Source organism: Hoplias malabaricus, chromosome 2, assembly GCF_029633855.1.
Source record: "Hoplias malabaricus isolate fHopMal1 chromosome 2, fHopMal1.hap1, whole genome shotgun sequence".
In the NCBI taxonomy this organism is placed as follows: Eukaryota; Metazoa; Chordata; class Actinopteri; order Characiformes; family Erythrinidae; genus Hoplias; species Hoplias malabaricus.
This window is the reverse complement of record NC_089801.1, coordinates 46,077,186-46,091,458: the sequence shown is the minus strand read 5'-3', so window position 1 is coordinate 46,091,458 and position 14,273 is coordinate 46,077,186. Positions and strand designations below refer to the sequence as shown.

Genomic DNA, 14,273 nt, shown 5'->3' with positions numbered 1-14,273 from the left:
TTCATGGTTGTATTATATCTAGATTAGATTATTGCAATGCGCTGCTGTCAGGATGCTCCAGCAGAAACTTGAGTAAACTCCAGCTAATTCAAAATGTAGAGGCCAGTGTCGTCACTAAAACCAGATAATGTGATCATATCAGCCCAGTTTTATCAGCCCTTCACTGGCTTCCAGTTAAATTCTGTATTGATTACAAAATTCTTTTACTAACGTATAAAGCCCTGCATAGTCTCGCCCCTGAATACCTGCGAGACCTCATCAACAACTATGAACCACCAAGATTAGTTAAATCTCAGGGCGCCGGCCTCTTACTAGTACCCAGAATTCATAAGACTTCAGTGGGGGAAAGCTTTCTCGTACAAAGCCCCTCCACCCTGGAACAAACTTCCAACTAGTGTTCGAGATGCAGATGCTTTTTAAGTCTAGGCTCAAAACATACTTGTTTAGTTTAGCTTTATTGCAACTAAACTCTTCTTCTAGTTTAAGGTTGTTGTCTCATGGACATGGGAAATCATGGTAAACTCGGATGATGTGCTCACAATTTCTCTTGGTTGAGGATGGTGGAACAGATAGATGTCATTGTCTGAGGATACTCTAATCTCTGTGTTCCTTCTGATTTCCCTCCTTCCAGTCAGTCTGTTACAGTCTGCTATCTGCTGGATTCATTACACTCATGAAGATATTCACATACACTTTTCTACTGCAGTTAACTAAACTGATTGATTCTCTTTACTGTTCTCTGAGAAAATGGCAGCCCACTGATGGAAGATTGTTTGTTGGATTCTCCTGCGGATCACTCCAGACCAGCTGCTCACCTCCATTTACTGTTGCCAACCTGGCACCACTCGCCATTACCCACCATCATCAATTACACTGAAGTAGAAATGAACTGAAATTATCTACACTCTGACTGATGCTTTCAGTCTGATGTTATTGTGCCTCCAGATTGATGTCACTATTATTATTATTATTATTATTATTATTATTATTACACTGTAGCTTAATGACACTTAACTCGGATGGATCCCCTTTGTGAGTCTTGATTCCTCTCAAGGTTTCTTCCTCCAGCCTCAAGGGAGTTTTTCCTTGCCACTGTTGCCTTCAGCTTGCTCGCATTGGGCTTTAATTCAAATGGTCTCTTCTGATACTAATTATGTAAAGCTGCTTTTTGACGATGTCAGTTGTAAAAAGCGCTATATAAATACATTTTGATTTGATTTTTGGTTTGATTTGATGCAGTGGAAAAACACCATTAGAGAGTACATTTATTGTATATAATATATATTTATATATATATATATATATATATATATATATATATATATATATATATATATATATATATATATATATATATATATATATATATATATATATATATATATATATATATATGACACTATAATCATGATAAATTCAAACAGGTTGTGTGTGACTTAGGAAAAGATATATAGACAAGCAAGTGATATGTAAACTCCTCATCAAATTCTCCCATAATCACCCAAATGAATTTTGACCCTGCTTCTAATTACAGTGACCCCTGTTTTCGTTTGAATTTTGAATTTACTGGGTGTTTTTCATCTTTCTTTCTTTTTTTTTTTTTTTTTTGAAATCGCTTCCTGTCATGGTGCATCTCTTCTTGCCACATCCTCCAGAGAGCTATACACTGGAGTGTTAACGCATTTCCTGCAACTTCTCTCAAGTGCCACTGCAGCCATGGTGAGCTACTGCCCCATCTGCGGAAAGCCCGTCTACTTCGGTGAGTCCCTCTGGGTTTGGACCTTACTCTGCACAATTATCTCACCCTAAGCATTAGGCCTGAGTGGAGAAATGCAGAATACTGCACTTGATTTAACTGTATTTTTTTAACTGCGCTTGTTATTTCTCTAAAATTAATCTAAAAGCTGGGCATTGCATTGTACAGTAAAAATAAATTTATTTGTACAAGCCTCAAAAAGAAAGCCAGTAAAGAACACAACAGAATGACTTGCTGTAAGGCTAGGGGGCTGCGTTCTTACCCACCTGCCACTGGATAACATAAATCAAAGCTTTTCAATAGGTTCAATGTGTTTAGCCCTGACCTTACACCTAATTGAGGCTTAAACTAATTGGTGAAATTCATGTACACATTGGTTCGTACTTTTTGTCCAATATAATTTAATGAAACTTAATTTCAGTCAGAATGTGTGTATGATTTGTTGCCATTTCATGTATGTGCATGAGACTAGGAGAGTAGTGTGTTCTCCCTGTGTCTGTGTGGGTTTTCTCAGGGATTTCCTCCCTTAGTTCAGAAACATTAGTTGGTAGGTGGGTGAAATTGTCCACAGGCAATGCTGTTGTGAGTGTGTGTGTGTGTGTGTGTGTGTGTGTGTGTGTGTGTGTGTGTGTGTGTGTGTGACTGGGTTAATGTGTGAGTGACTGGGTGAGTTTGTATAACTGTCCAGAGGTGTGAGTGTGTGAATGGCTGGGTAAGTGGGTGAAATTTTCCACAGATGTGAAGGTGTGAGTTTGTGAAACTGTTGACTCCTGTGAGGGACTGGATGAGTGTTGTCCGCTGTCATTGGAACTAGATATATGCACCCAATGATTTTGTGTAGGCTCTGAGCCCAATGTGACCCTGATTAGGATGAAGCAGTTACAGGATATGAATAATGAATGCATGAATGAATTCTTGACTTAATTAATTAATTATTTGTAAAGTGTTGGGGTCATAAGGCCCTTTCACATGTTTTCCACTATGTCAGGGGTAGTTAAATAAAATTCACTTAGGCCCAGTAAAAGAACAATTTCTCAAGCCAATTATATGCTCAGTGCCATAAATATAGAATCATTTTATGTTGTTAACAACTGAATATCAAATCAAATTTAATAGATGTTTAATTACATTTCAGTTTATTTAAACAAGATATAAATAAATATAAATAACAAATACTCTTAATAAAATGTCAGTTTCTCATTTCAAGTTTATAGTATATATAGTATATATATATATATATAAAATAACATTACCAATGAATTGTGTTTACGTTGTAGTTGACTTTACTGCTTTTCCATAACCAGAAATCTGATTGGCTCTTATTGCTGAAGGGTGGGAGTTTATCCGTAAATAGAATCCATGTTCAGCGTTATTAGAATTTCAATCAGTAATCGTTCCCTTGTTTTTAATATATCTGATTTTACCTCACACAGCACATTCATGCTGAAAGTGTCTCAGGGCTATTTTTATTGGCCCCAGGACAGTGGTGTATAGAGCCTCACTAATTTGAATCACAGCATTCATTATAATGCACAAATTTGTTTGGCTGAGTAGCCTGTGTGATATGAAAAAATGCATGCGATTAGTCTGGTAGATTCCTGGACCTATAAACCTGAACTGTAATGACTAGAAGAGTCCATCCATCCATCCATCCATTATCTGTAACCGCTTATCCAATTTAGGGTCGCGGGGGGTCCAGAGCCTACCTGGAATCATCGGGCGCAAGGCGGGAATACACCCTGGAGGGGACGCCAGTCCTTCACAGGGCGACTAGAAGAGTCACACTGCTTAAAACAAATACTCTGTTCAAAATTAAACAGCTCTTAATAGTTTATCAGTTACAGGTTCAAGTCTGGATAGGACAGCGTATGGGTCCAGACTTGGACTGCAGTCCGCATATTTGTGACCCCTGCACTAGGTTTTTTGAGTGGTTACTATATTCAAATAATTTAATACATAATTCTGCAAATATGGCTGACAATGTGTGTCCCCAAAAATATCCAAATAGTATATCCACAAAATATATTAAAAACAAGCAAACACATGGTTACTCAGTGCAATTGTTTGGTTACTATCACACTGTTCAGTACAGACTCTCAAGTGAAATTATAGTGGACATCTCAAGAGCTATCTTAGCTAAAAATACACCTAATGCCTAATGGCCTAATGCAGGGGTGGGCAATCTTATCCGCAAAGGGCCGGTGAGGCTGCTGGATTTTAGTCCATTCAGGCCAGAGCACACCTGATTTTACTCCTTTAATTAGTTGGTCTCGGTTAAACAAATGATCATGTGACCTCTGGGTTGGTTGGAACAAAAATCCCTTGCAGATAAGATTGCGGATAAGATTGCCCACCCCTGGTGTAATGTGTATGTGTGTGCATGAGTGTGCAGGTGTTGGGTTGTGTGTGCGTGCATGCGTGCGTGCATGTGTGGGGGTGCTTGTGTGATTTTAACTGTTTTCAGGTTGTCTTTCCATGAGTCAACTATGCACAGGAAGTGAGCTGAAGCTTTGGTTTGTTGACAGGAAGTGGAATTGGCCTGAGAGAGAATGAGGGCAAGAGAGAGAGAGATTGAAAGAGGGAGAGAGAGAGAAACTGAGAGTGACTGTTTAAACTGGCAGTTGCAAGGCTAATAGCCATGGCTGCTAAATAAGCTCCTGTTAGCTCTGGAAGCAAACTGCTAGCACTGCGTTACAAAGGGCTTTTTTTACTGAAAAAATCTGATCATGGACTTGATGTTGCTGGAGTCTAGACAATGAGCTTCGCAAATTTATTCATGACATGTTGACATTCTGCGTGGGTATATTAGCAGATGGCTGCAATTTAACTGCATTTGGTTTGAAATATTGCCCAGGAAAAGAATAATGTGAAATTTTACAGTAAAACCAGTTTAGAAGTGAACCATGAAAGTTCATAGCTCTACTTTCACCCTTTTATTTCAGCTATAAGTACAACTCAAGTTAGTATTGAGTTCACTTCTCTGTCCTGCTTTGATTAAAATATCACAATGTTTAAACACTATAGCTGTGTTCAGAACAGCAGGTTTCAACACCTGTTCCTTTAAATGAGAATGAGCCACAGCTCTGTTTACCACAATAATCCAGGAGTGAGGAATGACAAACAGAAACGCTACTTTTTAGCCATTTTCTCTCTGTTCTCTTTTTTCTCTGTTATTGTTTTCTCCATTTTTACTCTCTTAAGTGCTCTTATTTCTTTGCACTTGCTGTGCAGAGATAGGACCCATGGTCGCAGCCTGGTGATTTATGGATTTCCTGACCTCTTGGCTTTTGACCCCTGCAGGTGAGAAGAAAAGGTCCCTGGGGCGGGATTATCACCCCCTTTGCCTAAAGTGTCACAAGTGTAAGAGACAGCTCACTGCTGGCCAACATGCAGAGGTAAACACATATCAAATCCCAGCTTTAGTTATTGCTTATGTAGTCAAAACAGAAATAGAGACACTTTTCTAACAGATCTTGATTTTCTTTCCAGCATGATGAGAAGCCATACTGCACAAACTGCTACTTGAGGGACTTTGGACCTAGAGGTGAGAACTCAGCTTGGTTTGATGATGTACTAATTCACAAAATGCCACAGATAACCACTTTCTCTCTCTCTCTCTCTCTCTCTCTCTCTCTCTCTCTCTCTCTCTCTCTCTCTCTCTCTCTCTCTCTCTCTCTCTCTCTCTCTTTCTTTCTTTCTCTCTCTCTCTCTCTCTCTCTCTTTCTTTCTCTTTCTTTCTTCACTCTGTAGGTAATAGGGGGCCTATGTCTCACACTTGTAACACAGCTGCGTCCTAAAAAACATGTAGCAGTAGCATTTGTAACATTGCCAACCACCCCCAACATCCCCAGATTCCTAGAACATGGTTTACATCAGGTATATCTCCACAGTCAACTGCTATAATAACAAGTTAATAATAAAAATGCAAGAATCCCACCCTCAGCTGTTGAACACCAACCTCAACTACTAGAACTCCTGCAAGGCTTCCATCTCCAGCTGTTTAATCTCCATTCTCAAACAATAGAACCTGTTCTGTATCTCCACACGTGACAAATAGGACTGGCTCTACATCTACAAGATTTCAATCTCCAACGGACTCTTCTCCATTCTCAACTGTCAGAAGCTGATTTACATCCTATCCAAGGGTTGCAGGTGACGTCACATTGTAGAGTTGCCATCACATTGGGGACCTACTCATGACTCAAGCATTCATTAATTTATCCAGTTCAAGGGGTGCGGTGGGTCCAGAGTCGACCTTGTACATTATCTGTGTGTGAATAACTTTCTCTGATTCAAACAGAATAGTTAAAAGTTTTCCATGATCCTATGTCATTAAGCTACACTGTGAGATCCTTTACCTCCTGGCACAAAGAGGAGCTGGACTTATGTGCTTCTAGGTGTTGTGAGACTCTATCAAGCACAGGGAGAGAAGCTGTGTATGAGATCAATTTATCTTTCCCATCTGTTTACATTGAAAATAGAAAATCTGTCCCCAGTTGACTGCAACCCATGGATAATTTACCATCTTCAACTGTTAGATCTCCATGCTCAACTGTTATAGCTGGTTGACTTCTGTTGGATATCTCTGTCTACCTATTGGAAAAAAATTTACTTTGGCTCAATATCAATCTCCAAATGTAGGATTCATTTCCAATTATCATAAACTGGACTACGTTCTATAGATTGCTATTACTAACTTGTAGATATCCAGGCTTAACTGATAGAACTGCAGAACCACATCTTCAACTGCTAGAACCTCATCTATTCCTGGCCTTCATTTGCTAAATGTCCATCCCTTCATAAGTACGTTATTACATTCATAATTTTTTCTTCAGAATTTCAATATTTGTTTACCAAACCCCAGCTGTCCCTCACTGGTACCCCCAATATGAAACTCCATTTGCATCCCAAGAGACTCTGCCTCTCTAACGCCTCTTTGGAAGATGTTCAGCTGTGGTGGTGAGAGCATACACGCAATAGTGCAAAAACAAAGTCAAAGCTGTTTTAATGCTGTCACCACAGCAGAATGTTCCCTTAGAGGGTTAAACTTTTGTCCACAAGGACTATGTAGCTAATTTATTTACAGTCCATTATTCAAATAAATCAAACCATGATGTAACCTTTTCATTCACTGAAGCTTTCTCTGGGTTTGAGGGATGTGCAGGAAAGGGTCATTTTACTTAGGAAACAAATTTAGCTAAAGTGCAAAATAGAAGGCATATATATGTTATATTTTAGGTCAGGGTTATGCTTGAAATACTTAATGTTAAGACTCCACAATATAAATGGTGGTCTATGTGATGTCCCCACAATTCATAATTCCAAGATGCAAGATTATGCATGTGTTTTATAAGGGTCGTCACAAGGATAGGACTGTGTAATTTTGTTCTACTCTGAGGGTATTTTTCACAAAGGGTTTTTTATTTTAAAGCTGGTACTTTAATTTGAAAAACTAAAAGAGTGAAAATATATACTTTTGGTTACTAAGGTTAAGGTTTGGTGTATGTGTAAAGCATATTAGAACCAGTAATTGTTATCTCCGTGGAAGGTCCTCTCAAGTGTTGCATACCTGTGTGTGTGTGTGTGTGTGTGTGTGTGTGTGTGTGTCTGAAGCATGGATGCACATATTGAACCTCTGGAGATATATTTGCCATTTGTTGTGTAAAAAGGATATTCCACAAAATTTGCAAAATTTGTATCACTCAATGCTTAAGATGTAAAGAAAGACTGTGTTGTTAATGGAACGGTTCATTGTGGACTATCATGTTTTGCAGGTACCTCTCTGCTTTGAATGAACATTTAAAAAGTCCAACAATATCCAGTATGTTTCAAATATTGTAAAACAATGTTCGATCCATAAGGTTAACCATTTCATATAATACTTTAAAAGAGGGAGCTTTTTGAAGTTTACAGGGGACATTTTCTGTTGAGAATGAGCCTCTATGTAAAACACACTCAAAGAGACTAGGAGTGAGGCATAGGGAGCAAAATCACTGGCTTTTTAGTCAGTTTAATTTTGTGCTCCTAACTCACTTTTCTAGCTTTAGACATAATTGATCAGTATTTCTCCACGCAGGTTTTATTGGTTTAATTTTACTCTAGAGTGCTTGCTCTCTATGTAAGATTCAGCACAAATCAGAATGCGTTTTATCCCGTGTTTTCAGATTTTAACAGAAAACTGACTGTGTGGTTTTGTTTTATAATGTGTGGACTGGCAGGCTCAAAATTAATGTGTACATGCACTAAACAAGTTATTTAATGTTTTATATTATGTCCCCTTTAAACTATTCAGACATCTGGTTCCATTCGCCATCACTATAAAAATGTTTCTATAAAAATAAACTACTCTGGATTACATTATTTGCAACTTTACCATTTATTACACCAAAGTTTTGAATACAGTATGAAATGTATGGAATGTGGTTGTTACTGTCGGCTGGTGACTTAGAACATAATTAAAATTTTGCTAAATCCATTTTGTGGGTTGGTTTGATGGGTTTGTGATGTGGCTTGAAGCAAATGTGTGACACACTTAATGAGCAGAAGGTTTAATAAAAGATACTGTATACACACACACACACACACACACAGTTTGGCAGGTCAGAACTCACAACCTCTTCTCATATAAGAGAGAGAGACCACGACAGCACTCTGGCAGGAGGGTATCTTCTCAGTGCCAACACAGGCTGCTGGAATGTATGTGTGTGTGTGTGTGTGTTTTCATGTGTTGTCAGCTCTGCTCTGGCAGAAACTATCTGCTGAATACCTTCTGCTTGTCCTCTCTCTCTCTCTCACACACACACACACATATACATGCGCACACACATTTTAGGTTACAAGGTTAGTGTAACATAGTGGGGACAAAACCTGTTTACACACAGGACATCTTTTCCTTGTAGGGACTTAAAGTGAAGACATATTTCAAGGTTAGTGAAAGAGTTAGGCTAGTAATAGTCACAGATAAAGTAAGGTTAAGTCTCCTCAAAAGTAATGTAAATCTAAGCAATGAGCCCACAGTGCATGAAAACAAACCTGTGTGTGTGTGTGTGTGTTTGTGTGTGTGTGTCATTTTTCACATATGCACATGCAAAAACACACATACAGTACTGTGCAAAATCATAGGGCACCCTTCATTAGTTTACTTTCCAGTCAAAAAGGCCATGAAGCATTAAAGGGACCCCTAACAACCATGTGAGATTTTAGCACTATGAGTCTCGAAGGATGTGGATTTGATAAATGACCCTTCCTTAAAAAAGGAAATGGACACAAAAGATAAATATATGTGCGCTAGAACACCAGGACACTTTTGCACAGTGCTGTACAGGTGCATAGATTTGTGGCTGGTATATTATTCTTAGAAAATCTCCAAGCTCTCAGATATTGAGAGAGAGAGAGAGAGAGAGAGAGAGAGAGAGAGAGAGAGAGAGAGAGAGAGAGAGAGAGAGTAAGTAGAAAATATGGTAATAAGAAATAAAGAAGAGAATAAAGCAGTGTTAAACCAGGGAAAAGATGACAAGAGAAACAAGTTAATGAGACAGACAAACGTTAAGAGAAGGAAACAGAAGAAGACAAAGAGACAGAAAGAGGGAAATAAAATGAAGGATTAAAAGAAACAAAACAAGAGAGTAAGAGGGAGAGGCACAGAAACAATGATGGGAAGTTGGAAATGGGGAAGAGAGAAAAAGGGGAAAAGATAAAAAAAAAGGATGAAGGGACTATTAGAGACGAGTGTTGCGGTGTGTGTGTGCGTGTGGAGGTTCCCCACTGCAGTGCGTCTGAACCCCCACCTCCACATGTCACATGATACCAGTTTGATGCCAGCTGTCTCATTTACATATCATTTAACTACTCTACACATGTATCATTACAGAGAGAGAGAGTATAAAGAAAAGAAAATAGAGTGAGAGAGGAAGAGAAAAAAGGAGGAAGAGAGACATAGGAAATTATTAAGAAGGACAAGTTAAGAAACATAAAAGAACGAAGGAGGTTGTGTCAGGGAGAGCAAAAGCAAAAAAGAAAAAAAGTAAATTATGTGTGTGTGTGTGTGTGTGTGTGAGAGAGAGAGAGAGAGAGAGAGAGAGAGAGAAAGAAAATAAAGATGAAAGAGAGAGGAAAAATAGAAAATGAGGGACTTGAGAGAAAGAAAATGAGAAAATGAGAGAAGGACCAAGAAAAAAAAAGATGGAGAGTAATAAGACAGTAACTGTGTCAATGAAAAAAGAGAGGTCTGATGTATACACAGAGAGAGAGAGAGAGAGAGAGAGAGCTTATTAAATCATCTTATAATAAAGTGCTGCTGTGTCACACTGTCACATGCATATATACATACATTTGTGTTTCAATCAGGGTGGGGCGGGGCTATGTATGCAAATGAGATTCGGTCCAGATGAATAATTCAGTGCCTCTGTGGGGGTGGGTTTGTGTGTGTGTGTGTGTGTTGGGAGAGGGGACATATTCATATTTCTCATTTATTCTGAAGGTGTCATATGACACACTTCAAACAGCTTGCTGATTTAACGGTGCTTCTTCAAAGTGCCTTATTTATTTGGATAGAAATCAAACGTATACACTATCCTCTTTATCACACCAGACCCACTTCAGACTGGTTTAGAAAATGACTGAGATACCTGATCATGTTTGGTGTCTGACAAAGTTTGCTCCTTTCGCTTTGCACTGGAGCTACCAAGTACACCAATTATCACTGAGCAAAACTGCAGTCTTTTTCTTCAGATACGTATTTTAAACTGTATTGAGTTGTGAAATAGACTTGCTTAAGCGGGTTCTAACACATTCCTAAAACAACTCATGTATTTTAACTTTTAAATTCTGTTAATCTAAGCACTTTCCAATGATCAATGAACGTGTTGAGCTAGGTGGTCAATTATGGTAAACATCTACGATTGTGGGGAAACACTGTTCTCTTTGGTTGTACATGGCTGACGTTTAATTTGTCTGAACGTTTTTATTCACTTTTTTATTACCTCTGAAATTTGAGCTGTTTTGTAGCACTTTTGGTCTTTGTTTACGTTCATGCAGTAAGCTATCTCCTGAATTTGGAGACAATATCATCATCTCAGTTCATGCTGTTCAACATTTGGTGTCCTCGCTGTTGTCTAAAAACTCCAGATGCCTGTGAGCAGAGAGCTAGCATACAGGACACTTAGTTTTTTTTACCCACTTACAGTTAGGGGGACTTCATAAACACATTAGACCAGTTTTTAGCATGCAACCAGAATGGAGAGCAGCAAATGGTAAGGAAACATCAGAATTTTTGATTACAATTGTGAATCATAATATACCCAGTTAGCACACATATGTGGGCCAAATCTAACTCACTTTTGGCACTGGAAAATTTTGTGTGGGCCAGACATGGTTCAAATGTCATGAATTGGGCATGACTTGGCATACAGCAAGTTTTGTGTGGGACAGACGTGGGCCAAATGTCCAAATAAGGTAGCTGAGTTGTAGCAGCTAGATTCATTCCAACACCATGCTCATTTATTATTATTTCATAGACTATTTCACTATTACTTTTTTGATAAAATGCACATTCGTTCTGCATGGAGATCACTGCAAAATGTAGCAGAGACAGTAACTTAGAGTGTCTCTACAGGTATTTCTAGTGTAACTGCATGTAGGAGTAAACAGCTGTTGCTTCTGTACAGTAATAAGTAATGAATACATTCTCACAAAGCTCATTTTGTCTGCTCTTTTGTCTAAGTGCAATGATTTTAATCATCTTATATCTGTAAAGCAAAATAAAATGACCATAACATGTCTTTCTTAATTTCTACCACAAGGGGTCAGTGCCATAACTTAAATCACTCTTGAAACCTGTAAACATTGATTCATTCATTATCTGTAACCGCTTATCCAATTCAGGGTCGCAGTGGGGCCAGAGCCTACCTGGAATCATTGGACACAAGGCAGGAATACACCCTGGAGGGGGCACCAGTCCTTCACAAGGCCACACACATTTTGAGTCACCAATCCACCTGGGAGGAAACCGGAGCACCCAGAGGAAACCCACACGGACAACACACCAAACTCCTCACAGACAGTCACCCGGAGCGGGACTCGAACCCACAACCTCCAGGTCCCTGGAGCTGTGTGACTGCGACACTACCTGCTGCACCACCGTGTCACCCACCTGTATATCCTGGCTAAATATCTAGCAGCTAGGCCTCAGTGTGCATCAAAGAGAGAAATCCACCTAGAAGAGTTTTTAATTATCCCTTTCACCTCCCGTTTGAGTAGGGCTGATTAATCATGAGGGCTGGAATAATGTTAGAAGACTTTTGAATATGCCACCAGTCACTGACTGTTGTTTTTTCAAGCCTGTCCCATCCGATTGAAGCCTGGGAACCTGTGGGCGCTCAAAGCTGATGGCTAATGCTATCAAAGCTGATCCAGGGATGAATCAGTTCATTGATCTTCACCAAAAAGAACAGCACCTGCTCCCATTACATGGCAGTTAAAAATAACACACAAATTATCAAAGGGCCAACACACATCCCTGGTTAAATTAAATGAAGGCCAGTGAAATCTCTCGCGTGGAAAAGAGAGAAATAAGAAGCCAAACAGGAAGCCAAAATAGATTATCTTGCTTTTAAAGATGCAATAAATTATTTTTACCTCTAAAAAATAACAAACATATTTATGAAAACAGCTCTTTATTATATCAGATATGGTGCAACAGAGGGGTGTTTCTGTCACACAGCTCCAGGGTCCTGGTGTTGTGGGTTCAAGCCAACCTCAGGTGATTGAGGAGTGTGGTGTGTTCTCCCTGTGTCTGTGTGGGTTTCCTCCTGGTGCTCTGGTTTCCTCCCACAGTCCAAAAACACATATCGGTAGTTGGGTTAGCTGTGCAAAAGTGTCCATCAGCAGATTTAGCCATGTCTAAAATTGTTGCAGTACAAAATCTCTGATACATCAATTTCCAGGCCTCCTCCAAATGTTACATAGTGCAGTTTCTGCAGTGCTGAGCCTGGAGTAGCAACAACAGAGGCTCTCCAGCTCAGGTCACTCTTCTGAGGTTGTGTTTTCTCTGTGTCTTCATGGGTTTCCTTAGGGTGCTCCCATTTCCTCTCCCAGTCCAAACACAAATGTTAGTAGGTAGATTGGCTGTGTGAAATTCTTCACAGTTGTGAGTGACTAGGTGAATATGTGACTGGGTAAGTGTGTGAAACTGCCCACAGGTGTGAATGACTGGGTGAGTGAGTGAATCTATCTACAGATTTGAATGCTTGTGTGACTGGTTAAGTGTGTGTATTTGTTCACAGATATGTGTGTCAGTTACTGGGTGAGTGTGTAATGTGGTGTCCGAGGTGGGATCGCACACAGTAAATTTGTGTAGGCTCAGAACATACAGTGACCATGATCATTATGAAGTGATTATAGAAGATGAAGTGAATAAATAAATTATATGGGCCCTTTAACACCAGAGCCGTTTATTTAGCACATACCTTGATATAACATAAATACATGTACAATTGTATTGTACAATATGGGTCATTTAGGTACACTACTAAGGTTAAGTGTTTACTTCAAATTTTTTCCATTGGATCCTCCAATATGATTTCAGATTCCACAAATAAATCATTTTAAGATGTAACAAGTCAAACACGTCACTATATATTTTTTATATATTATAAAATTGAAGTTATATTAAAAGTCGTGTCGTAATGTCGCCCTCTGCTGGTAAAAACCCCACAGCACAGCGTCTGAATTGTTCGTTCATTTTCTGTAATGGCTTAATCTTATTCAGGGCTGTTGGGTGCCCTGAATAAGACTGAGCCTACCCAAATTATTAAGCGCAAGGCAGGAATAAACACTCACGCAATCACTCACTCACAGCTTAAGGTAATTTCCCACATCACATACCTACAAATGTGTATTCTTTGGATTGTGGGAGGATACCCACACAGTCACAGGGAGCACTACCATACACCTGATGGGCAGTGACTCAGAGAAGACTGAAACAATAACATCTGCCAGTTCTGCCACTGTTAGCATTCTTTTAGATTAAATGTCTTAATTCAATACAAATATTATAAAACAAATTAGAACAAATGCACTCTCAAAATGTATATGAGCACTTCTCTATTTTCTTTATTCATGGAAGAATTTTTTATTTTTTTTGGGTGGGGGGGCATTTAACAATCTTCTAGGCCATCTTCAGTTGGTGACATACATTTTGCAACCATAAATAAATGAAAAAAAAAAAGAATAACGTTTTGTTATCAGTTTGATGAAAACAAACTTTTTGTCTTTTGAGAGTTCAGGTATATACTTTTATTTATGGTTTTAACATTTACTTCGTATTTGTGACATGAGAAAATATAATATAAGCAACTGAGCTAAAAGCTTGGGTCTATTTGGTTTCTACTTATCTTAGCCCCTAAAACAAAATTCTCTCAGAGAAAATATTGCCACAGCTCAACAAGACACACCTGAAATACAGATTCAATTAAGCAACAACGTGTGTCTTTCCAATTTAAAGCAGCATTTCTGATTG

At 38.9% G+C, this 14,273-nt stretch overlaps 1 protein-coding gene across 1 annotated transcript; it reads left to right on the top strand.

Moving 5' to 3' along the window:
* Window positions 1–1,710: 1,710 nt before the first annotated feature.
* Window positions 1,711–8,205, top strand: zgc:195282 (uncharacterized protein LOC100192223 homolog). Its single transcript, XM_066661374.1, has 4 exons — window positions 1,711–1,759; window positions 5,057–5,151; window positions 5,246–5,300; window positions 5,507–8,205. The coding sequence occupies exons 1-4, from the start codon at window positions 1,717–1,719 to the stop codon at window positions 5,551–5,553; spliced, it is 240 nt and encodes a 79-aa protein (XP_066517471.1). The 5' UTR covers window positions 1,711–1,716; the 3' UTR covers window positions 5,554–8,205.
* Window positions 8,206–14,273: the final 6,068 nt, after the last annotated feature.

Coding starts and splice junctions, on each gene's coding strand:
- zgc:195282 (XM_066661374.1), top strand. CDS start 1,717: ATGGTGAGCTACTGCCCCATCTGCGGAAAGCCCGTCTACTTCG. Junction 1,760..5,056: donor CGGAAAGCCCGTCTACTTCG/GTGAGTCCCTCT, acceptor TGACCCCTGCAG/GTGAGAAGAAAAGGTCCCTG. Junction 5,152..5,245: donor CTGCTGGCCAACATGCAGAG/GTAAACACATAT, acceptor TTTTCTTTCCAG/CATGATGAGAAGCCATACTG.